The following is a 23,919-nucleotide window of genomic DNA, read 5'->3' as shown; positions in this document are numbered from 1 at the left end:
CAATGCACATGGGATTGTTTGCCCTTTATTTTCAGTTCCTATTTGTACTGTCTTGACCTGTCCTGAATTGATTACTCCCCTTAAACATGACTGCTTTTCATCGAAAGCCAACTTCTGTATTTTAAAACATTACATGTTAATTCCAGCTGACCAAGAACAACCGACTTTCACGAGTCTGGAAGAAACTGGGTACAGCTCACAAACAGTGTGGTAGCTTGGGGAGGGGCTAGCCAGTTCTTTTGTATAATATTTTTTCTTTTTGGTTTTACAGATATTAATTTATAACAATCCAAATTACATATCCATATTTAGAGTTTCCTCCAAATCTCTGGACTTCCCACCTTCCCTTCCATGGGTCCTATTGTACACCTTCTTAACTGCGTATTTTCCCACAATCCATATTTTGTATCTTTCCATCTTATCCATAATATTTATGTTATTAAGATCCTGCTAGTGTTTTCATCTGTTTACGGTGATCTCCTCGATAAATTATAAATTTTCCCCATTCTTTATTGAAGTTTAGGTCTTCCAGTCAGTTATGCCATTTTAGCATGGTCCAATAGCTTGATTTGCCATTCCTCTCTGGTAGGGACTTTACCTTCTTTCCATCTCTGGGAAAATAGCATCCCTGCGGCTGTTGTTACATACATGTGCAACAATAGCCAATTCTTTTACCCCAGGTGAAGCCCGGGTGAAGGCTCCCAGCCTGTGTGTGTATGTATGCAAATGTACATGGAGGGGTACCAAACTGGGTCTTTGACCCGGGGGAAATAAAGCCTAGTTTTGCCCCTGTCACATGCCATTCCCCTGACCAGTGACCACAAACACACCTATGCATATTCTCACCATTTGGCATGAGACCTCAGTTCAAAACATTTAGATCTTAAAAGCCCACACAAAGCTCCTAATACCTGAGACATAGTTATTGATGTGCAATGCTAAGCCTGGGAAAGCCACACCAAAATGTTCTACCAGGCTATTACAGCCCTTCTGTATGACCCAGCCTCCTGGAGCTTACCACAATATCCTGGATGGAGACAACGGAGCATGGGTAGACTGTCTCAGAAGTCACTCTGACTATGACAGAATCCACATCTGGAGGGAACTTGTACAGAAAATACTATGGAAAGAAGGAAAGGATTTTAAGGTTCTTTCTTGTCATGCGCTAAAAACATCCTTATGTCATGAGAAAAGCCATGCCCACTGGAGAGCCCAAATTCACTGGAGAATTAAAGGGAGTACGACCTGTCTGCCCGCATTGGGCGCCAAGCTGAGAGGGCACCTCAGGGGACACGGCAACAATGACAAGCAACAGAAGGTGAGAGGTGGAGGGGGACCAAATTTGGGCTTTGTACAGGGCACCGCTGAAATTTTAAAGCCCAAAGTCCGCTACGGCCAACTTAAGCAAGTCCCTTGTCGCAGAGCATTGGTCTGAAGGCACATGGCACAGTGTGCTGAAGGGAAGCAAGTCTGAACCTCCTCAGTGCCCAGAAGGAAGACTCCCTGGGCACACTGCCTTGAGTTCCAACATAGAGGAAAGGTTGAATTTCACAAGAAATAAATTGTGATGGCCTGGGAATCCGATTCGGAGGCTGAACCGGAGGAATCCCAGCCTGCACAGGAGTCCCTGCCTCCAGGGCCAGCTGAACTGGGGCAGGGCCTTGATTCTGAAGCGCCTGCACCTGTGCCAGATCCTCAGGAGCAGGCACCAGGTGAATCCACTCTGGCTCCAGAGGTGGTTGAGGACTCAGTGCCTACAGGTGAGTCTCCCCCTGGGCCCAGTAACCCTTCAGCCTCTCCTGAACTGCAGAGGCTCAGGGCAGAGAGGCGAAGGGAACTGGTTTCTCCCAGGAGGAGTGCTCGCCTTAAGGCCAGGAGAGGCGGGTCTCCTGGGGGCCGGGACCGCCCCTGGCCTCAGAGAAGATAAAGGCCAGTCAGGCCGGTCCCAGGTTGCGGGAGCAATGTCGTTGAAGAGCTGTTTCGGCCAGCATCCAGTCCTGTTTCCCCAGAGTTCCTGTCCTTGCCCGGCTTCCCGCTGTGGACCCCGCTTTGCCCGAGGAGGACTGTCTGCCGACCCTCAACTCAGGTCCTGGACCTCGCCCCACGGTAACCTCCCCCCTGGACCAGCACATAAATACTGAGATCTATCATGGCTTGGAGAAGCTAGAAAACAGCCTTGTAACCGATTTTCCCTTTCCCTCCCTCCATCTCATTAGGGCACACCGTTGTTGTCACGACACACAAATTGAACCTCCCCCTTACCAACTGTTGCACAAGGCTCAGTTTAAATGACAGCTGAGTGGCGTGGGCATTGCCACTGTGAGCCATGGCCACCAGCCGTTGTCCAATCAGCATCCATCACAGGCAAGGGTCAGACCCATGTGGCTGGAGACTTAAATGTGACTGTAGCAATTCAAGAGTGACCACGGTAGTGGCAACTTTCACACTGCCAAGCTGTGGTTGGGCTCAGCCCCAGTTAAGCAGTATGAAGAGTATGAAAGCTGTTTATTTCCTCGGTATTGACTGTAAAACCTCAGAGTGGTTACATGGTGGCAAACAGATTAAACTGCATGCACATGTGGCAAGGAGTTGCAGCCGCTCCCAGGCTCCATCAAGTGCTCCTCTTTGGTTTACGCAGCTGAAAAACATTCACCATTCACTCACACATTGGCAACTGCACAATAACATAAACTATGCATTGTGTTGGCTGCCGCTCTGGTCTCCTTTGAGAAGAAGGGCAGGATAGGAATTTAAAATAAAATAATAGTAATAATAATGGCCATTAATCTCCTTGTTTGTAGTGCACCTGTCCTTTGTACCCATCTTCACAGGGTCAAAAAGCTTATTGTTACAGTCATCTGTTGTTGAATGAGCTCAGCCTGTGTTTTGGCAAAAAAAAATCCTAGCAGACACCATTCCGAAAACCAGAAAAACCAGTTCCTCAAAGATTCTCATTACTGTGGCCTACGAGGACTGCAGTGTAGTCATTTCACAAATGCTTCCACTAGCCAGTGGGGGAAATAATAGGAACTTTTCTATTTATTTATCGTTGGCATTAATGAGCTGCTTCTCTGCTAAAAGTACCCCTAACACTGCTGCAATAAAGTAAAAAGAGGTGAAAAGGGAGGGGTGGAGTCTGGGCTGAGGCTGAAGGTTAATTGAGGAAAGGGATGGAGGAAAGTCCATCGACATAGTAGCATTCAGAAATGATACATCTTTGAAAAGATAACTCACAAGGTGCTTGCCCTCACACTCAGGTAACCAAGCTCAGATACAAATCTTCAAAAGCAGAGCAAGCCAAAACAGGATGTTAAGTATGTAGGAATTCCTCATGCAAGATTTGGTAAACAGAGTCAAGACTGTTACACCTAAAGATGGCGGAAGCTTGAAAGAGGTGCTTGAATTCCCCTACGGTCCAAGAGTCATTGCTTTTTGTGTGCTCCCTTTTATTGAAGGAGCTGCTTCTTAATACATTTGCCCTTGTCCGCTATCAGTCCCATAACCTGGTGCCTTTCAACTAAGCAAATAGCTTCTCTCCCTTAGCAAATCAAACAAGAAGTGGACTTTGCAGCCATGGGTAAAAATGAACAACAATGTTCGAAGGGAGGACGGGACACTTATATGGGACTGAAATACTTCTGTTCACAATGTACAAAGATTATCCTCTCTACCACCTCTGCCACTTTTCATAGCTATGGTGTTTTGATTCAGAATTCCGCAAGTGTGTGAAATGTGGCCGGAAAAGGAAGGGACATAATTCGCCAACAGAAGGGGAGGGATGGGATACTGTGGCCAGAAGCATGACTCACAGAGGCCAGGCTCCAGCATCTTACCTCCTGGGCAACCAAGGCAAGTTGTCTGCTGAAGAAGATGCAGACTGAACTATGCTCCTCAGCCCCTCCAGCTGATTCAGAACCTCATCAGAAAACCCAGTGTCAATGCAGCCCCACCTACTCCAACAATGAGCTGCAGCAGGGCCCACTATTCAGTCTGAACATTTCATAGACTCAGAGAATCCTGCTAGGCTGAGCTCCTGCTCACCACCACTCCTCACACAAGCCACCACTTCTTGCAAGGTGATGATGATGATGGTGATAATTTATTATTTATACCCCACCTATCTGGCTGGGTTTCCCCAGCCACTCTGGGCGGCTTCCAACAAAACACTAAAATACAATAACCTATTAAACATTAAAAGCTTCCCTAAACAGGGCTGCCTTCAGATACCTTCTAAAAGTCTGGTAGTTGTTTTTCTCTTTGACATCTGATAGGAGGGCGTTCCACAGGGCGGGTGCCACTACCGAGAAGGCCCTCTGCCTGGTTCCCTGTAACTTGCCTTCTCGCAGCAAGGGAACCACCAGAAGGCCCCCGGCACTGGACCTCAGTGTCCGGGCAGAACAACAACAATTTATTATTTATACCTCACCCATCTGGCTGGGTTTCCCCAGCCACTTTGGAGGGCTCACAACAGATTAAAAACAGAATACAACATCAGACATTAAAAACTTTCCTAAACAGGGCTGCCTTTAGATGTCTTCTAAAAGTCAGATACGTAGTTGTTTATTTCCTTGACATCTGATGGGTGCTCATTCTACAGGGCGGGTGCCACCAACAAGGCCCTCTGCCTGGTTCCCTGTAACCTCCCATCTCACAGTGAGGGAGCCGCCAAAAGGCCCTCGAGGCTGGACCTCAGAGTCCGGGCAGAATGATGGGGGTGGAGATGCTCCTTCAGGTATACTGGGCCAAGGCAGTTTAGGGCTTAGAATGCACTGCTTGCTAATGAGTTGTTCCTTGGGACATGGCCTCCCCGTGCACCTGGACAGGCAAAGAGCCTGGTAGAAGTATGCAACACAATATAATTCTTTCCAATGGCCACAAGTAATGCCCTCTGCTGTCCTGGACGGGCGTTATAACAGGGTTCTGTACACAGATGGCTTTTGTATTTCTGGGCAACCACAGCTGAAGGACATCCAGCACTATTTATTACATTGCCCACTATATATAGAAGCTAGGGAACACTTTGTAAATGCCTTGTTTGTCCAGAAAAGCTACCTCCCCCACCCACGGAGAGTGTGCTATGGCTGCTCAGTGTTGCTAATGCTCCAGCGACTCAAACTGTGGCCCTGTTTGCACTGGCGGCAAGAAAGATCAGGAAGAAGAACCTGGACAAAACTGAAGTAAACTGTGAGGGAGATTCAGAGGTCTAAATAGTAAAATACTGTATGTTGTGTGGAGTCCCCACTCTGCAAATCATTTAGTAACGCATCTGCATTTTATTATTTTGATGGTTCAGGCAGTGGCTCTGTTTTTTATATATGATATAGATATTTCTTCTCCTGGTTGTGTTTGTATGGTTTTGTTATGGCATTTGGCTAGTACAATAAAGCTTATTTACCATATTTTTCCATGTACTGTATAAGATGCCCTGATGTATAATGTGACTCCCCCTTTTTTTACCTAAAATTTTAAAAATCATTATTTTAGGGTTGCTCTATCTCTAGAAATGAAAACCCGGACAATCAGAAGCGGCAGAAAGTTGTTGATCCAGACATTTGCTAAAGAATGAACAAATCCCACCAGCAGTCAGCCTGTAATGGTTGGTGGAACTGGTTCCAGCAGCTTCTTCATGGCAGCTGCAGGAAGGTAAGTAGTGGGGTTTTGTGTGTGTGTGTGTGTGTTTTAAACCCCATACATTCACCATCTTTGTATAAGACGACCCCCAATTTTTGACTATTTTTTTTTTTAGCAGAAAATATCATCTTATACACGGGAAAATACAGTACTTACAATGGCCACAAGATAATGTTTTCTGGTATTGTGCAATTAGGGCATATCAGCATCTTAAGAAAGGAGAGGTAGTGATCCTAATGGGGGGGTGGTGTATAATCTATACTTAGCACCCAGTACTCTAACTTACCTGTGGTTGGGAAGGGCTGGCACTGAAGCTAAAAGGAGTGTTCAACCTGAAAACACAGGAGGGGGAAAGATTAGTATGGATGCCAACATAAAACCCAAAATACACCAGAACGTTGGCAGGAAGAAGGTTTTTGAAGGTAAAGCCCATCATAGGAGCCAACTCCAGGGGGTCATGGGTGTTTAGGGACTCACAATAATATACTTGTGGGGGCCAGACACCCGCAAAGTCAATGAGAAAAGCTGGCAGGTATTTTCCCCGCTCATCAGTTCATTTGGTATATAAAGGTAAAGGTAAAGGTACCCCTGCCCATACGGGCCAGTCGTGTCCGACTCTAGGGTTGTGCGCCCATCTCACTTAAGAGGCCGGGAGCCAGTGCTGTCCGAAGACACTTCCGGGTCACGTGGCCAGCGTGACGAAGCTGCTCTAGCGAGTCAGCACCAGCGCAGCACACAGAAACGCCGTCTACCTTCCCGCTATAAAGCGGTACCTATTTATCTAATTGCACTTAAGGGTGCTTTCGAACTGCTAGGTGGGCAGGAGCTGGGACCGAGCAACGGGAGCTCACCCCGTCACAGGGATTTGAACCGCCGACCTTCTGATTGGCAAGCTCTAGGCTCTGTGGTTTAACCCACAGCGCCACCCGCATCCCTCGTTTGGTATATAGCAGGTGCCAAAGCAAAACTGAGAAGCTGGATTATGAAAGCATCTCTTTCTCCTTGAATCAGATGCCCTGAATTACCCTGTTCACCCTTCATAGAAGAAAGTGATCTCTGAATCTAAGGTCTTTTCCTCAGAGGGTAAAAAGTCAGGCAGTTTCATTGCATCGCTTAAGGCAGGCTTCCCCAGATGTTTTTGGTCTACAACTCCCATGATCCCAAGCTAGCAGGACCAGTGGTCAGGGATGATGGGAATTGTAGTCTCAAAACATCTGGAGGGCTGAGGTTGAGGAAGCCTGGCTTAAGACAATAGACCAATCATCAGGTACTATGATGGCTTCTTCAGCAGAGATCAAATTACAGATGTTTTGAGGGAAAATCAACACCTCCCTCCTGAAACCATCCTCTGTCTGATTCAATTTAATTTCTGTCTGGAAATAGAGAGGAACTGCCCCACCTTCAAGTTACTATGCGTCAATCTCGGTTGGAGTAAAAGTGCAAGAGGGAATATGCCAATCCCTCTTTCCCCCCCATTTGTTTATGACAGCAGTGGTTCTCAAACTTTCTTCTCTGGGCTAGAACCAAAAGTTGTTCATACAAATACATTGGAAAACAAAATGAAACAACTCCTGGCAGTGTTTGCTTTATAACACAATTACTTTCTAATATGATCATGGGACATCCAATTAGTATAAAATAAATGCAGCTACATAAGAGCACGAGTCATTTCCAAAATATAATTATAAACGAGCCTCTTACATATGTACCTTATGTATGAAAACATACTCAATGAGTTTGATTGTCCATGAATCTTCCCACCAGACTTGCCACCCTCTGCTTCCACACCAGTTTGGTACACCACACTCTTTGAGAACCACAGATTTGTAGTGATCTGTTTTGTGCTACAAGTCTGTTTCAACTCTGTAAGCTGCACTAATGTTTTGGAAAGCGGTTAGTTCCTTTATCTTTTTGTATGCTTTGTGATAATGGTGTGTGTGTGTTTTAAGGAAATCGAATTACCATTGGCTGAATAAACAAACTCTTAGAAAAGCCAGAAGGGTTTCCATGGATGTTCAATAGCACAAGGCAGAAAAGTGAAAATCTCCATGTATATAAAGGGGGTGGGTTTCATACATCTGCATTTATAACTGCCCAGCACAAACCCAGTGTGTCAGGACAAGCTAAGACAGATGGGTTGCAAGTTGAAGGTAAACCACACACACACTTGAGGATCCAACTAAAATTTATCCAAGAGTTAAAAAGAAGTTTCAGGCTTGGACTCTGCCAGAAGAGAGTGATGTTTCCACCAGGAGTGCCAACTTGTGACCATGGGTGCCCTAGGCCATGGGTGCTATGCAGTGTGCATGGCCCTGACACTGAAATTTGTGAGTGTCTGGCCTCTTCATGGGGAATTTTGTGGGTGCTCGGCCACCCAGGGCCCCAGGGAGTTGGCACCTATGCTGTCCACCAGCTTTCCCTTGCAGCAAGCATGAGAGTGTGGGCTGCAGCAATGAATCTGTCTCCAAGCTGTGCTAATAAGCCAGAGCAACCTGAACCGATTATACCATATCTCAAAGTAGCCTAAGGTCTTCTAGTCACAGTGGTAATACGTATGTGTAACTGACATCAACCATGAACGCAGAACAAAAAAACACAGACAAGTTCAGAGTCAAAACGTGAACCACTCACATAAGTTGGAAGCTCTTAATCTTGGTGACCTGCAGTCTGTATAGGGCATTATAGGGGGCCATGGAAGCCACATCTACAAATATGATCTGCTCAGAAGGTTCACTGTCAGGTGTGGGCTGTGAAGGGCAGAGGGTACGGCTCACTTCTTGGTAGTTATAACTTCTTTGGTAACTGAAAAAACAAGAATAAAATCCAGAATTCTTCATACCCAAGAAAAATGACAATGCTAAATTCTAGAGGAAGAGCCATGTTGAACCATATTCAGTATGCACTGATGAAAGGGCTATAGGATTCTGCAGGAGCCCCAGCATGCCAGCAGAATTGAGACACACCTCTGCCACTGAAGATATCCTTCCACCACGCCACAGATTCAATGGGTGGGACCTGTGATGCAATGATATGCTCTCATCCCCTATTCGATGGAGGGGACTAAATATGGAAAACCTTAAACAGAATAGCATCAAATACACCAAGTCAGGCAATGACAATACCACAACTACTTACAGGCCTCGAAAAATAAGTGGGACCTGCCAGGATAGCACTCCTTTCTGCTGCCGAACTACAAACAAGACTGGATACTGAAGATCTTCAGAGTTACTCTGCACATTAACCCGGACTGCATCCACCTGCAAAGAGAAAAAAATATGTACAAGAACTCACTAATTAAAAACCCACATGGCGTCGTCTCCAAGGGGGAGGCAAGAGGAACAGATGCTCCCCCACCCTCTGAACTTGAAGTTCCAGATTTCATTTAAAGAACAACAACCAGATTGTTTCTATGATTTGTCAAACCTGGGATATGAGGCAAACATTTGCAGGCACCATTCTCCTCATTAGTTTTCTGAGAAACTTGCCTCCGTTTTGCCAACGAACTTGCCATAGACGTTTAATATGTGGTTACCTGCCCCATGTAACAATCTAATTTGAGAGATAAGGCACTTGGAATATTGTCAGCAGTGTCTCTCATAGCAAATGCCACTTGGCATTCTGTTGGAGTGTCCTGTCCATCCCCTCCCCCCCCGCGTCTTATAAAGATGCCCTCCACGGGGGCGTAGGAAGGCGGGTACGGCCCGCCCCATGCATCATACTTGAGGGGTGTGTGTGACAAAAAGGCACACTGTGGGAGGCGGCACAAGGCCTGGCCTGCAGTGCGCCTGAGCCACTCACCTCTCCTGGGAGTGACACGGTGGCTCAGGGCCATGCGCTGCCCATAACGGCAGCATAGTGCTTGAATCCGCCAGGCAGACTCTGTGGGCAGCTGGCCACGCCACCCCCCTGGGCAAACTGCTGTGCTGCCCCTGTGCAGCACCCCCATGTGCGGATCACCGTGCCGCCTCCGTGCACGGATTGTCCTGCCCCCATGGGTGGATTGCCCCACCCCTGCCACTCTGTGCCCCGGCCCTTTGTCCAGAGATGGGCAGTAATCTTTCCTTGGGGTTGCCCTGACTGCCACTCCTGTTATCTCACATCAAAAACGTCAGAAGTTGTAGCGATAAGCCAAGCTTTTCCTGCTCACAATGTTCAGCAAAAGAGGAAGAATGTAGCCTTGAAATGTAGGAGAACCTGTAACTGCCTGTCAGCTACAGACCCAAAACACCCGCAGGGCAGAAGTGGCTCAAGAAGCCAGATGTCCTCATGGCAGATGTCTATTAATGTTGCCATGGCAACAGAAGCTATGCGACAAGCATATCTTTCTCTCCTCCATAAAGTTTAATAAAAGCTGGCAAGGCACCCTCGAGTCCAGGATCCATGGGGACAAAATGAAACCTGTGATATTTCACACGTACATTCTCCCTGTCATCCCCACGCTTTGTGCTCTGCACCACGTCAATAGTCGCGACACCCTGAGGCACCCCATAGGCTCGGCACTCGGTGTGGCAGAACTGGTCCCACTGCTCTAAATCTACCTCCTGCCTAGGCCAGAGAGAGGGTGGGTGGGGATTCTGGAAAAACTTGTAAGCAAGACAAATCCCTTCTCAACAGATCAATGTGGAATTAGAAAGATTAAGAATTGTAATTACCAGGAATTATAAAACCTCAAAGCTTATAAATTTAGCCAATTGTCTTTTTATTTATTTATTTGGAACTTCTATGGCATTCTATCATTCCCATGTTCTCCACAGTCATGAAGTCTGAAAGCTCCCATAATAAAATAAGCCTATATTCTCTGAATATAGGATGTGGCCCACACCAAGGCCTTTTGCTGCCTAAAGCGAGGGGCAACCCCCCCACCCCATTCCTCTTGCTGAAGCCAATAAGGTTCACACAGATGAATTTTACTTCCACAGGATCCCATCCTTCATTGCACTCCAAGAGAGGGGAGCAGGAGCCCTTCATAGCACACAGAGATCTGTACTGCTTTAGGGAGGGTGTCCCCCCGCTCTGTGTGTGTCGGGGGGGGGGGCTACCACTGCCCCACTCCTTCCAGCAATCACTGCCTCTGGCAACGGCCTCACTCTGTCAGCCCTGAGCTACACAAAAGCTCTGATGCCAGCCACATGAGACTTCTGGTCCATACATTGCCATCTTTTGCACTGAATAATTTTTAAAGAACAGAAGCTCGTATTTTGAATCCTATAGCCCTTCTTTGAGGTGCTAGTTTGCAAACCACCCAGTATCATCGAAACAGCCTGAGATACAAATTATAACACCTCAGCATTCTTTAGCGTGTGTGTGCGTGTGTTGTTGTGTAATATGCATAAAAATGGAAAGTAGATGGTGACCAACCTCCTGGTCATAGTCTCCTTGGTTACCACCTAATGTTTGCTTCTATAAACCACACCATTAAAATATTTTACTGTTGTATCCCTTTTCCAGCAGCTAAAGGTAAAGGCACTCACAGCTCCAGCAGCTAAAGGTAAAGGCACTCACAGCTTTGAAAAGGTGCACCTTATGTTGTGTCAATTTGTGGCCACTTAAAGTAAAGCTTTATTTGCAAGTTTTCAAAGCCTTCTCAAACTAGAGATGTCTTGGAACTATCATTGCCTAAGAAATTTCTAATCAGGCAATGCTACGTTTGATATCTTGCATCTATGTCAATGCTTAAAGAGTTAATGAAATCCCCTCTAGGCTATATACATGTTATTGAGAATGCAGTCCAGTCCACAACAGAAAAAAGGTTCCCTATCTTTGCATCAAGGCTAAATTTCTTTCAGTGTTTCATTAAAGCAGAGAATGCTTTAATATTCAAGAATGGCTCTGAGTATCTGAATGTGTATCTGAAGAAGTGTGCGGGCACACGAAAGCTTATACTCAGAACAAACTTAGTTGTTCTCTAAGGTGCTACTGGACAATTTTTTAATTTATTTTGACTGCGTCAGACCAACACAGCTACCTACTTGGCTCTGAGTATTAAAGTCAAAGATTTGTATCATTTTCACCCCAGAGGTGGGAGAAAAAATGCCCCATGATTCTGGTCTCCTGCTGTGGCTGAGTGGTTAGGAAATGGCTCTGTGGTATCCGCTAGGTAATTTAAATCCCAGGCATGCCCCTCTCTTTTGCCCTTAATATGACTGGGTTTTGTGGGTGTGTGGGTGTGCCAGGAATGTAAAACATGAGTGAAGGCAGTGCTTTTTTCCTAGGAAAAAGGGTGCCAGAACTCACCACCTAAGTCATGTGGGATGTGACATAAGCAGTCAAGCACAACACTTCCTCTTTGCCCAGAGTGGACACACGCCGTTACTCCAGTTCCAGAAGGACTTCCTGTCATACCTGGTCTTGAATTTCCTCCCCCTGCGTGTGATCAGGTAGGTGGGCGTAACCCTGGGAGACCCCATAAGAGGAGCTGGTTGCGCAGCCATCTTCCTCTTCATGCCATGCTATTCTCTTGGTGCCATGCTCTCTTGATACTGATGTATTTTGCTCTCAGCCACCAGGACATGGGCTCATTCCCATATGGGATGAGCTCAAACCTTCTTCTGTAACTCTAAGCTAAAGCTTGCCTTCAGGGATCCAACTGTGAACTGAATGTGAGTAAACTTCTTATTTTTTAAAAAAAAGCTTCTTGTGTCTATATTCTTTTTAGGAGGGACAAAGGGGTCTTACCAGGAATATACTCCAATCTGGGCAGGCCAGATTGGATTGCTTAACTAAAGAGATTCAAACGAATCTGCAACTAGCTTCCTGCTGTGTACAGAAGGGAATGAACTCTGCTGTATGACTCACTAGCGTGAGTTAGGAAGGATAATATTTAATGAATATATCCTCTCCTAATATCCACAACATTCCCACAAGTCGCCAACCCATCTTGTAATGCAAGTCATGTGACAAGATGCCGGGTTGGCCGCTCTCCCCACCCCACTCAGGCTACTTTGGCTGCCCTCCTGTGCACCTCACCACTTAAGGACTTCCTTTGCTGGGTTGAGCAGACGTTGAGCAAAGCATGGCAAAAAAGGTGCCAGAACTGTGTTCTGGCAGAAAAAAAATCCCCGTGTGAGAGCATGATGTCCCTGGAGCCATTGGACTTGGGGTGCAATAGTATCCCTTTGTGTGCTCTGTAGTCTGTAAGATACAAAATAGTGTGCTGGAGGTGTCCCCAACTGTCGCACTGTCACTGGCTGCTTCCATCGCCACACATGATGGGGTGTGTTGCCAGTCCCACCTGCAATTGGAGGGCAGTAATAAAGCTTGTGCTTATCAGGGCAGGGTATCCTTCCATTTTCTAACTTTTTAATAAAAAAGGATTCCCCCCACTTGCCCTAGGCTGAATAAGCGTAGTATTTGGCAGGTGTACAGTGTATCTGTGGGCTGGCATCAAGGTGAGTAAAAGATTGCTCTGCAATGGACTGACCTGTGAACCAGGAAGTTAAATCTTGCCTCAGGCACCGGACACAAACACATACACACCTTGCAACTATGAGAAAATACAGTGTTGCTGTAGGGCTTCCTGATGAAAGGAATGGGAAGTGCTTTTAATATTAGGTAAACGCAAAGCGTTATTGCAACATGTACCCACTGTACCCACCCCATGTGATGTTTTCTTCCAGCACTAATAGACGCCAGAAGGGAAACTTGTTTTAATCAGGACTATAGCAGAAGGAAAAGGTTGACACAACTCCCCATGTGTTACAGCACCAATGAAAATCAGGGCTCCCTGCAGCAGTTAAAAAATAACTACAAGTTCAGGTTCACATCTAGCTTCAGCCTTAGGGGGGTATATTCTGCTCTAACAAGTATACCATACAACATAGAAACTGGGTTACTCTCTAATAAATAAATCTAGCTAAATCTGGGTAAGGTAAAGGTAAAGGGACCCCAACCATTAGGTCCAATCATGGCCGACTCTGGGTGTGGCGCTCATCTCGCTTTACTGGCCGAGGGAAGCCGGCGTACAGCTTCCGGGTCATGTGGCCAGCAGGACTAAGCCGCTTCTGGCGAACCAGAGCAGTACATGGAAACGCCGCTTACCTTCCCGCCGGGAGTGGTACCTATTTAACTTTGATGTGCTTTCGAACTGCTAGGTTGGCAGGAGCAGGGACCGAGCAACGGGAGCTTACCCTGTCGCAGGGATTCGAACCGCCGACCTTCTGATCAGCAAGTCCAAGGCTCTGTAGTTTAACCCACAGCGCCACCCGCGTCCCATTATATCTGGGTAGGTAACAGCTATATCCCAATGTGTTCTATGGCATCAACAAAGATTTTATGAATGCATTATCATTAAACAATAGATGTTTTCTTTGTTTCCCTGACAAATATTCATCTATATATTTACAGTACTGGACAGAGCTAAGATGTTTGCTGACTCAAAAGCTTCAGACAAACGTGGCCTCTCTCTCTTTGAAATAAAACTCCCAAATCAAGCAAAAAGCTTCAGACAAACGTGATGCCTCTCTCTTTTTCTGAATAAACTGCCAAATCGAGCAATCAGCCACAGAACATGTTTCATCAGAAAGAAAGGGCAAGAAGTTAAGGATGGAATACATTTTAAACACAGACACACACCAAACAATCCAAAGTGTTTCCTGGGCAACTGGGGAAGATAATGGACCAGACAAATGGACCTTTCTCCCACCCCCACTATCGACTCTCAAGGAGGGAAGACCAGCAGCCTGCGGTCGGTCCCAAACCGCATCTAAAAGCGCATCCCCCCTCCAAAGAAGGGTTCGAGACATTAGCGTTTCCCCACCGAATCGCCCCAAGGTCGATCCATCTCTCCCAGTATCAACTGTCCAGCTGCAGCAGCCAGTCAGATGCAGGCGCGCAGGCGAGACGGGTCTGGCTTCCCTGCCGTGGATCTCCTGCCCTTCCTATCCCCAGCTCTGGCTGGCTGCTCTTCCGCAGAGAGGGCTGTCTGGACCCCCGACCATCCCTAACGGCGGCCACGCAGGCCTGCCTCTCTCCTGGCGCCCCCCGCCCTGCCTGGGGGATCCACGCTCCTCGCCCCAGGCAGGTGAATCTGGCTCGCTAGTCTGATGGGGACGAGCGCCTCTGGAGCCGGTCGTCCGGGCTCTGCTGCGAGGAGGACAGCAGCCCTGGGCGGCGCTTCGCCTTACCTGGCCCGGCTTGCTGGTGTAGTTGAAGGCGTAAAGGCGCTCGGCGGCTCGGTTGACCTGGCCGGAGTAGACGACGTCGAACTGGGCTGCCTCTTCCGCGCCGGCGGCCCCGGCGCCTCTCCTTTGCGCGCGGGAGGGCTGCAGCTCGCGGGATCCGGCGACGGCCAGCAGCAGCCCGGCGAGCCTGGCCCAGCCGCTCATGATCCCCCAGCCAGGGTGGAGGGAGGAGGGGAGGAGAGAAAAGAAACCGGGAGCGGCTGGGAGCAGGGGTCGGCTCGAGCGCCGGGCCTGGCGTCGCCTTCCAGCCGGGGCTAGGCGCTGCTCTCCGCGCCGGGGCTCTCCATGCGCCCGCCTGCAGCCCGAGTAGTGGGGGGTGAATCCGGATCGGAGGCACCTATGCCGGATCTGCCTTCCCCCCCGCTCTGCGTCTAACTGATAGACGCCGATCTCCCTCGGGTCGAGACGGCAGCTTCTCCTACTCGGCGCGCAGGGAGGTATCCGCGGAGAACGCAGCAGCAGCCGGCTGCGCAGCGCGCGGATCCCGCAGCAGAAACCCACCTGGGTTCTGGTCCCCGGGGAAGGGGAGCCGGCCGAGGGTTGGCAACTAACTGGCTGCCTTTCCCTTCTCGGCTGCCAGGACGGGTCCTTCCAACTTTAGGTCTTGCGCAAGGCGGAGGTCGCCGATAGGCGCGACCCCCTTTTGGCCGGGATAAAAAAATCGTTTATTGCGCGCGGGGCTCGGCAAGCAGAAAAACCCGGGCGGGAGGCGAACTCCGGCTGGAAACATCACTCGCGATTAACCTTTCACGACGGTTGTGTTTATGGTTATTTGGAGAGCCCCCCGCTTGCCTCTCTCGCAAGACATCGCCTCGTAGGCAGCGATCTGTAAAAATAATGCCCGGAGCCAATCCCACACTTTAGTGCCTGGGTGGTTTGCGCCAGCCTCTGCCACGTGTCCATTTGCAGGCTCCGGCTCATATAATCTCTCCGCTTTCTACCGTACGCAGCACTTTCGAGAAGGTTGCGAGTACCTATTATTGAAACGTCACATTTAGCTTTCGGATGGGGTGGTGGTGAACGGATTACTGAGATACGATGGTTACGGAAATCAGCCACTTGCATTAAGCCTACTGTATTTTGTAGCCCTCATTAAATGCCAAATTCTACAGCTTCGGTCTTGAGCAAATGCTTTGATTCATTGATTTAAAAATAAACATAGCCCTCCCTTTCATATGTTGTGTCATTCGAACAGCAAAAAAAAAATTAAAAAAAAATGACACAATAAGTTATGCATGAAGAGCGAAATGACCAAACCTGGCTACAACGCCCCCCAAAAATGCTTGCTGTATTTGCAAAGGGACCCCTGACCATTAGGTCCAGTCGTGGCGGACTCTGGGGTCACAGCGCTCATCTCGCTTTATTGGCCGAGGGAGCTTCCGGGTCATGTGGCCAGCAGCTTCCGGGTCATGTGGCCAGCAGGACTAAGCCGCTTCTGGCGAACCAGAGCAGCGTACGGAAACACCGTTTACCTTTCCGCCGGAGCGGTACCTATTTATCTACTTGCACTTTGATATGCTTTCAAACTGCTAGGTTGGCAGGAGCAGGGACAGAGCAACGGGAGCTCACCCCGTCTCGGGGATTCGAACCGCCGACCTTCTGATCGGCAAGTCCTAGGCTCTGTGGTTTAACCCACAGCGCCACCTGCGTCCCTTGCAAAGGGATAGCATCCCACAAATCAGAGAAGGACCAACCTTCCTTTCTTCACTGATGGTACCTGGGCATGTTACTGCTTCAAACAAACAACACAATAAATTATGCAAAAACAATAACATAACCAAGGTGGGGGGGTGTTAATACAGACAGAGCCAACTAGAAAAGTCAGACTGTTTAAAACAGCAAAAACACTCAAATTACTTGAGTAAAACAAAAAAATGTTTTAACTTGGTTCTGAAATGGAAGTGCTGAGGTTGTAAGCACCTTGCAGTGTAGGTGCCACCGCAAAGAAAGACCTAATACATCTGAACACAGAACAAGCTCCTGCCCCCATTGGAATGTGAATAACCCCCTTAGGCATGTTGATACAGCGAGTCCTTCATATGCCTAGCCATTTAGGGCTTCATAGGTAACCACCCAAAACCTGAAATGGGCTTGGAGGCGAGTAGGCAGCCAACACAGTTCTTTTGTAATCTGTGCAATGTGATTTTATCTAGCTGCACTGGTCAAAATTCTGTCAGTGACAATTTGCATTAAAGGAAGCTTCTGTGTAGTCTTCAAGCACGGCTCCATGTACAATGCATTATAGCAGTCTGGCTGGGGTCTGGCTATCCCTATCCAAGGATGGTGATAGCTGAAGAACTATCTTTCTTTTTCCTTTCCACCTTGCTGTATATTGCGGTGAAGCTCTTTTATGTCAGGCCCCTTAGCAACCCAGGCCACTATCAAGTGTAAGAAGATAAAGCAAGCTAATTCCTTCCTTTTCAGTATCCTATTTCCCCACCTCACCTTTCAATGGACACCCTCAACTTTCCAGTAAATATTTCCTTCTAATCTTGGAACAACAAGAGTTTTCTCCTTAGCTGCAATACTGTCATGCAACCTTTGTTAATACTGCCAAAAAGCAATCTCCTTACCTCATGAGGCATGATGGGAATTGTAGTCCAACAATACCTGGAGGGCCACAGGTTGCGCACACCTAGTCTAAAGCAATAAAATACCAGTTATTAAAAGATGGTAGCACTGAAGGCTTGCCTAAAAATAACTGCTTTTAGTGGTTCCCAACTTTTTTTGGGCCATGCCCCACCTAAGCATCTCTAAAATCCTGATGCCGCCCCCCCACCCCCGTGACATATAATTCTTATATGTGCCCCACATTGGGAACCATGGGTCTAGAAGGTTCACATTTTATTTGGAAACCCAGTCATAATACATTTGAAAGGATGCATCTTTCAGATTGCTACAGCCTCCAGACTTCTGTAAAAAATGGTATGGCTGGCTGACCTAAGGCAGCTTGAGATCTAATAAAAAGGGGGGAATTTCAGCACCACCCCACATCACCAGCCAGAGTCCAGAAGCCAGGTCAGAGCATGTGCCCATACCCATTCCCTTTGCCATCCCTTTGCATCCCATCCATCCTGTTGCCTCCATGCCTGCCTTTCCTAAATGAATGAGAACTTGCGGGAGGGAGGAAAAGGAACAGGGTTGCTGCTTATCATACCTTTGGCCAGTAGGACTCATAGGGCCTTGAGTGAATGGTAAAAGGAGGCAGTCAGTGGTGTCACAGGGGGGCGGTGTGCCCCAGGTGCCATGTCTGGGGTGTGTGACAAGAAGGCACCCCGTGGGGTGCTCACCCTGCCGCCCCCAGGCGTGGCGGCGTGAGCTGCCATCACGCTGCCGCAGCCGCATGTTCATGGCTGCAGCCATGAGCAGAGGATCCCGCCACTGTCGATATGGTGTTTGAGCGGTGCTGGCGGCAAACCGCTACCTAAAATGAATGTGCGGTGTCACGCACATGTGCTGTACGTAGCGGTGCCATGCATGCGTCGTACGTAGCGGTGCCACACATACAACGTATGTAGCGGCGCAATACGTGCGCAGCTGGCAATTTGCCCCACCCTGGGTGTCAGTTAGCTTTTGTTCGTCCCTGGAGGCAGTGGTGAAAGTAGCAAGGAGTTGGGCCCTATCCAAAGGGCTTCTCAAACCTGGTTCTGCAGGTTCCCTTAAAGGAAAAGGCAAAAACATTTAAACAGTTCTAAGGATAACTTTTTGTGGGGGCTGAATATGGGAGTCTCCCGCCTTATGGGTCTGAGTTATCATGTACAGTGAAAGGACAAGAATCCAAAAACCAGGAAGAAGCCCTACTCACATAGAGAACAGTTCTTAAGAGATGAAAGAAGGCAAGGTTTGGCTTGCAGGGGGTCCCAGGGCTCCCTTCTCAAATAATAGCACCTACATGCTATACCTTTTGAAGCACATTCGAAGCACTGTCTTCCCCTTAAGGAATTCTGGGCTCTGTAGTTTGTTATGGGTTGCTAGGATTTGTAACTCTATGCGATGGGTAAACTACATCGCCCATAATTATGTGAAAGAAAGCATGTATTTCCAATGCAATTTAAAGGTAAGGTGTGTAACATAGGCGCGACTTTCCCTCACTTGTATTAACTATTGCAGCCAGCCCACATTCTTATAGGTTATGACCGATAACAGGAGTCAGCAAGGTTTACCTTGCCTGGGCTGGTTCACTCCAGCGGAGATCCCTCTGTGGGCTGGATTGCAGGCATGTGAGCATGCACGCCCACAATTTCCAGCATCTGCATCTGTGCAGATGCAATTTTCAGCATCTGTGTCTGCACAGACACAATTTCCTGCTAAAGTGAGTACCCGCACTGCACTGCGCTGGTTTAGCGCAGCATGTGGGGACTCACTGAGCAGGTGGCTCAGTTTGGGGGCAGCTCAGGGGCTGGTTAAACGACCCTCATGGGCTGCTTGTGGCCCATGGGCTTTGGTTGCTGACCCCTGACCAATAATAATAATAATGATTTATTATTTATACCCCACCCATCTGGCTTGGCTGCTCCCAAAAGAATATTAAAAGCACCATAAAACATACAAAACTTCCCTAAACAGGGTTGCCTTCAGATGTCTTCTAAAAGTCAGATCGTTATTATTTCCTTGACATCCAAAGGGAGGGCCCCACTACCGAGAAGGTGCCACAGGGAAGACACCACTACCGAGAAGGCCCTCTGCCTGGTTCCATGTAACTCTGCTTCTCGCAATGAGGGAACCAGCAGAAGACCCTTGGAGGAGGACCTCAGTGTCCAAGCTGAGCGATGGAAGTAGAGACACTCCTTCAGGTATACTGGGCCAAGGCCGTAGGGCTTTAAAGGTCAGCACCAACAGTTTGAATTGTGCTCAGAAACATACTGGGAGCCAGTGAAGATCCTTTAGGACCGGTGTTATATGGTCCCGGTGGCCATTCTGGATTAGCTGCAGTTTCTGAGGCACCTTCAAAGGTAGAGTGCATTGCAGTAGTCCAAGCGGGAGATAACCAGGGCATGCACCAGTCTGTTGAGACAGTCTGCAGGCAGGTAGGGTCTCAGCCTGCGTACCAGATGGAGCTGGTCTAGCTGCCCCGGACAAGGAATTGACCAAGACTCTGGAACTCCCTCCCTAGGGGATGTTAGACTGGCTCCCTCCTTGTCATCCTTCTGACTTGTTCCAACAGGTTCTTGGGAACTGACAGCTCGGACACTGAGATCCAGCGCCGGACACTGAGATTCAGCACCGAGGGCTTTTTGGCAGTTCCCTCATTGTGAGAAGTGAGGTTACAGGGAACCAGACAGAGGGCCTTCTCAGTAGTGGCACCCACCCTGTGGAACACCCTCCCTTCAGATGTGAAGGAAATAAGCAGCTATCCTATCTTTAAAAGACATCTGAAGGCAGCCCTGTTTAGGGAAGTTTTTAATATTCAATGCTGTACTGTTTTTAACACTTGATTGGGAGCCGCCCAGAGTGGCTGGGGAAACTCAGCCAGATTGGGGGGGGTATAAATAATAAATTATTATTATTATTTAATGAAAGGGACCACCCTGAGATCTTTGGATGAAGGGCAGTATACAAATTTAAATAATAATAATAATAATAATAATAATAATAATAATAATAATAATAATCTACAATTCTACTATGATGCTATGTGTATGGTTTTAACAGATTGTAGCAAAAAACCTGCTAGCACATTTGAAAAGCTATGCAGGGTCTGCTATGGTTTCAGATTGGAGGGGTACCATGTGTTGAGATTCCTGCCTTGCAGGGGGTTGGACTAGATGATCCTCATGGTCCCTTCCAACTCTACAATTCTATGATTGTGTTTATTTGGGTTTTTTAAATGATCTTTAGCTCAGTGGTCCTTTTCTCTGGGTCACAATTTCAGAATAAAAATTTGCTTACACCACACTATTTTTGTTTGTTGATAAGAAATACATCTAGGATTTCCTCACCATCACTTGTTGCTCTTGCTCTCATTTTGAAAATGCCATACGTCCGGACATTACCTGGATTTCAAAGGCATCTCTTTGTCCTGAATCTTAGGCAAGTCAATCGAAAAATCACTTTTTTAAAAAAAAGCAAAAAAAAAAAAAGCTCAACAATCATAGAATCATAGAGTTGGAAGAGACCACAAGGGCCATCGAGTCCAACCCCCTGCCAAGCAGGAAACACCATCAGAGCACTCCTGACATATGGTTGTCAAGCCTCTGCTTAAAGACCTCCAAAGAAGGAGACTCCTCCACACTCCTTGGCAGCAAATTCCACTGTTGAACAGCTCTTACTGTCAGGAAGTTCTTCCTAAGGTTTAGGTGGAATCTTCTTTCTTGTAGTTTGGAACCATTGCTCCCTGTCCACTTCTCTGGAGCAGCAGAAAACAACCTTTCTCCCTCCTCTATGTGACATCCTTTTATATATTTGAACATGGCTATCATATCACCCCTTAACCTCCTCTTCTCCAGGCTAAACATGCCCAGCTCCCTTAGCCGTTCCTCATAAGGCATCGTTTCCAGGCCTTTGACCATTTTGGTTGCCCTCCTCTGGACACGTTCCAGTTTGTCAGTGTCCTTCTTGAACTGTGGTGCCCAGAACTGGACACAGTACTCCAGGTGAGGTCTGACCAGAGCAGAATACAGTGGCACTATTACTTCCCTTGATCTAGATGCTATACTCCTATTGATGCAGCCCAGAATTGCATTGGCTTTTTTAGCTGCTGCGTCACACTGTTGGCTCATGTCAAGTTTGTGGTCAACCAAGACTCCTAGATCCTTTTCACATGTACTGCTCTCAAGCCAGGTGTCACCCATCTTGTATTTGTGCCTCTCATTTTTTTTTGCCCAAGTGCAATACTTTACATTTCTCCCTGTTAAAATTCATCTTGTTTTGGCCCAGTTCTCTAAACTTCAAGGTCGTTTTGAAGTGTGATCCTGTCCTCTGGGGTGTTAGCCACCCCTCCCAGTTTGGTGTCATCTGCAAATTTGATCAGGATGCCCTTGAGTCCCTCATCCAAGTTGTTGATAAAGATGTTGAATAAGACCGGGCCCAAGACAGAACCCTGTGGCAACCCACTAGTCACTCTTCTCCAGGATGAAGAGGAACCATTGATGAGGGTATTCCTAAAACCATTTTAGGGTATTCCTAAAAGAAGCTCAACAACCTTTGGGGTGTCGTTTTTACCGTACTTATGGAAATATGGTTACGTTATAAGGCTGTGGTTCCCAATCTGATTTTTAAGAGGGGTAATTCGAGAATGAGTTATTAACAGCTAATGACATTTTAGGCTTTCTCCCTGTGAACAGAAGTTCACTTTTTTAATAGTAAGAATTATATGTCACAGTGGGGGAAGGAATCAGGATTTTGGAAATGCTTAGGTGGGGCATGGCCAAATAAAAGTTGGGAACCACTGCTATAAGGTATCTTATCCATAATCTCCAAAACAAACAAACAAACAAACAAACATTCCTATACTATACAGTGGTACCTTGGTTTACAACCATAATCCGTTCTGGAGGTCCATTTGTAAACCAAAACAGGTTGTAACCCAAGGCGCACTTTCGCCAATGGGGCCTAAAAAAACAAACATGTTCGTAATCGCCCCAAAATGGGTTGCAAGCCAAAAAAAGTTTGCAAACCGGGACACGCACTTCTGTGTTTGTAATCCAAAATGTGTGCAAACCAAGGAAACAATGTACTATACTATACTCTACTAAAATGTTTAAAAGTCATTGAATCTCCTCACTACGCTTGTCATCCTCTCCTGCCACATCAGTAATGGACAGGCCACACCATGTGAGAACCACTGTTTTAGTTGTTCTTGTTTTTACAGTGGTACCTTGGGTTAAGGACTTAATTCGTTCTGGAGGTACGTTCTTAACCTGAAACTGTTCTTGACCTGAAGCACCACTTTAGCTAATGGGGCCTCCTGCTGCCGCTGCACCACCGCTGCACGATTTCTGTTCTCATTCTGAAGCAAAGTTCTTAACCTGAAGCTTCTATTTCTGGGTTAGCGGTTAGAGTCTGTAACCTGAAACATCTAACCTGAAGTACCACTGTCCTCTCCTTTTCCTCCTCATACTGAAATAAAGGTAAAGGTAAAGGTACCCCTGCCCGTACGGGCCAGTCTTGACAGACTCTGGGGTTGTGCGCCCATCTCACTTAAGAGGCCAGGGGCCAGCGCTGTCCAGAGACACTTCCAGGTCACATGGCCAGTGTGACATCGCTGCTCTGGCGAGCCAGAGCTGCACACGGAAACGCCGTTTACCTTCCCGCTGGTAAGCGGTCCCTATTTATCTACTTGCACCCGGAGGTGCTTTCGAACTGCTAGGTTGGCAGGCGCTGGGACCGAGCAGCGGGAGCGCACCCCGCAGCAGGGATTCGAACCGCCGACCTTTCAATCGGCAAGTCCTAGGCACTGAGGCTTTAACCCACAGCGCCACTTGCGTCCCCATACTGAAATACTGCCCCTCAATGAGGCCAAACTTAGAGGCACAAAACGTTTAGGGGTCTGGGTCCCCACAGAAAAAAAGCACTGGATAATTCCCAAAATACTGAACATCATGTATTGCAGCATCAAATACGAATTTAATTTGTTCTGGAGGTCTGTTCTTAACCAGAAACTGTTGTTAACCTGAGGTACCACTTTAGCTAATGGGGCCTCCTGCTGCCGCTGTGCGATTTCTGTTCTCATCCTGAAGCAAAGTTCTTAACACGAGGAAATATTTCTGGGTTAGCAGAGTCTGTAACCTGAAGCGTCTGTAACCTGAAGCGTATGTAACCCGAAGTACCACTGTATCTGTAAGCCAGCCGCCTTGAGTCCCTGGCAGGGAAAAAGGCGGGGTAACAACAACAACATAATTTCATCCGCCTCTTTTGGGAAGGCGGTTCGAGCCGGGACTGGGACGTGGCTCCTTCCAGAGGGATGCACCGCAGTCGTCGGGCGGGCTGCAAATTTTCGGCGCGCTCTCCTGAGGGAAAGCTTCCCGCCCCGGCCTTCGCCCCGCGGCGCCGCCTTCCCTTCCCGCCCAGAGCCGGCGGGGTTGCCGGGGCAACGGGCGCGAGGCCTGCTCTCCTCCACGCCACCCGCCTAGATTTGTGCGCCGCGGCCGGCGCGTCTCTCTCCTAGGTC

The 23,919-nt window shown here is 47.8% G+C and overlaps 1 protein-coding gene across 3 annotated transcripts in view; it reads right to left on the bottom strand.

The window, feature by feature from the left end:
* The window catches only part of SIDT1 (SID1 transmembrane family member 1), a 42,650-nt gene extending 25,200 nt beyond the window's left edge, over nucleotides 1-17,450 (bottom strand). Inside the window, exons 1-5 of one of the 3 annotated variants that reach the window (XM_081894012.1) lie at nucleotides 17,384-17,450; nucleotides 8,767-8,888; nucleotides 8,263-8,433; nucleotides 5,918-5,963; nucleotides 1,019-1,120 (exon numbers count right to left, since the gene is read on the bottom strand). In XM_081894012.1, coding sequence (XP_081750138.1) covers nucleotides 1,019-1,120; nucleotides 5,918-5,963; nucleotides 8,263-8,433; nucleotides 8,767-8,888; nucleotides 17,384-17,395 — 453 coding nt within the window. In that variant the 5' untranslated portion in view covers nucleotides 17,396-17,450. Of the gene's footprint in view, nucleotides 1-1,018; nucleotides 1,121-5,917; nucleotides 5,964-8,262; nucleotides 8,434-8,766; nucleotides 8,889-14,753; nucleotides 16,002-17,383 lie in introns of those variants that run through there. The other 2 variants (XM_081894010.1, XM_081894011.1) reach the window with 2 other exon arrangements.
* Nucleotides 17,451-23,919: the final 6,469 nt, after the last annotated feature.

The sequence above is a fragment of the Podarcis melisellensis genome, assembly GCF_964234715.1.
Source record: "Podarcis melisellensis genome assembly, chromosome: 17".
In the NCBI taxonomy this organism is placed as follows: Eukaryota; Metazoa; Chordata; class Lepidosauria; order Squamata; family Lacertidae; genus Podarcis; species Podarcis melisellensis.
Note: the sequence above shows the minus strand (reverse complement) of the source record. Positions and strands in the feature narration are given on the sequence as shown.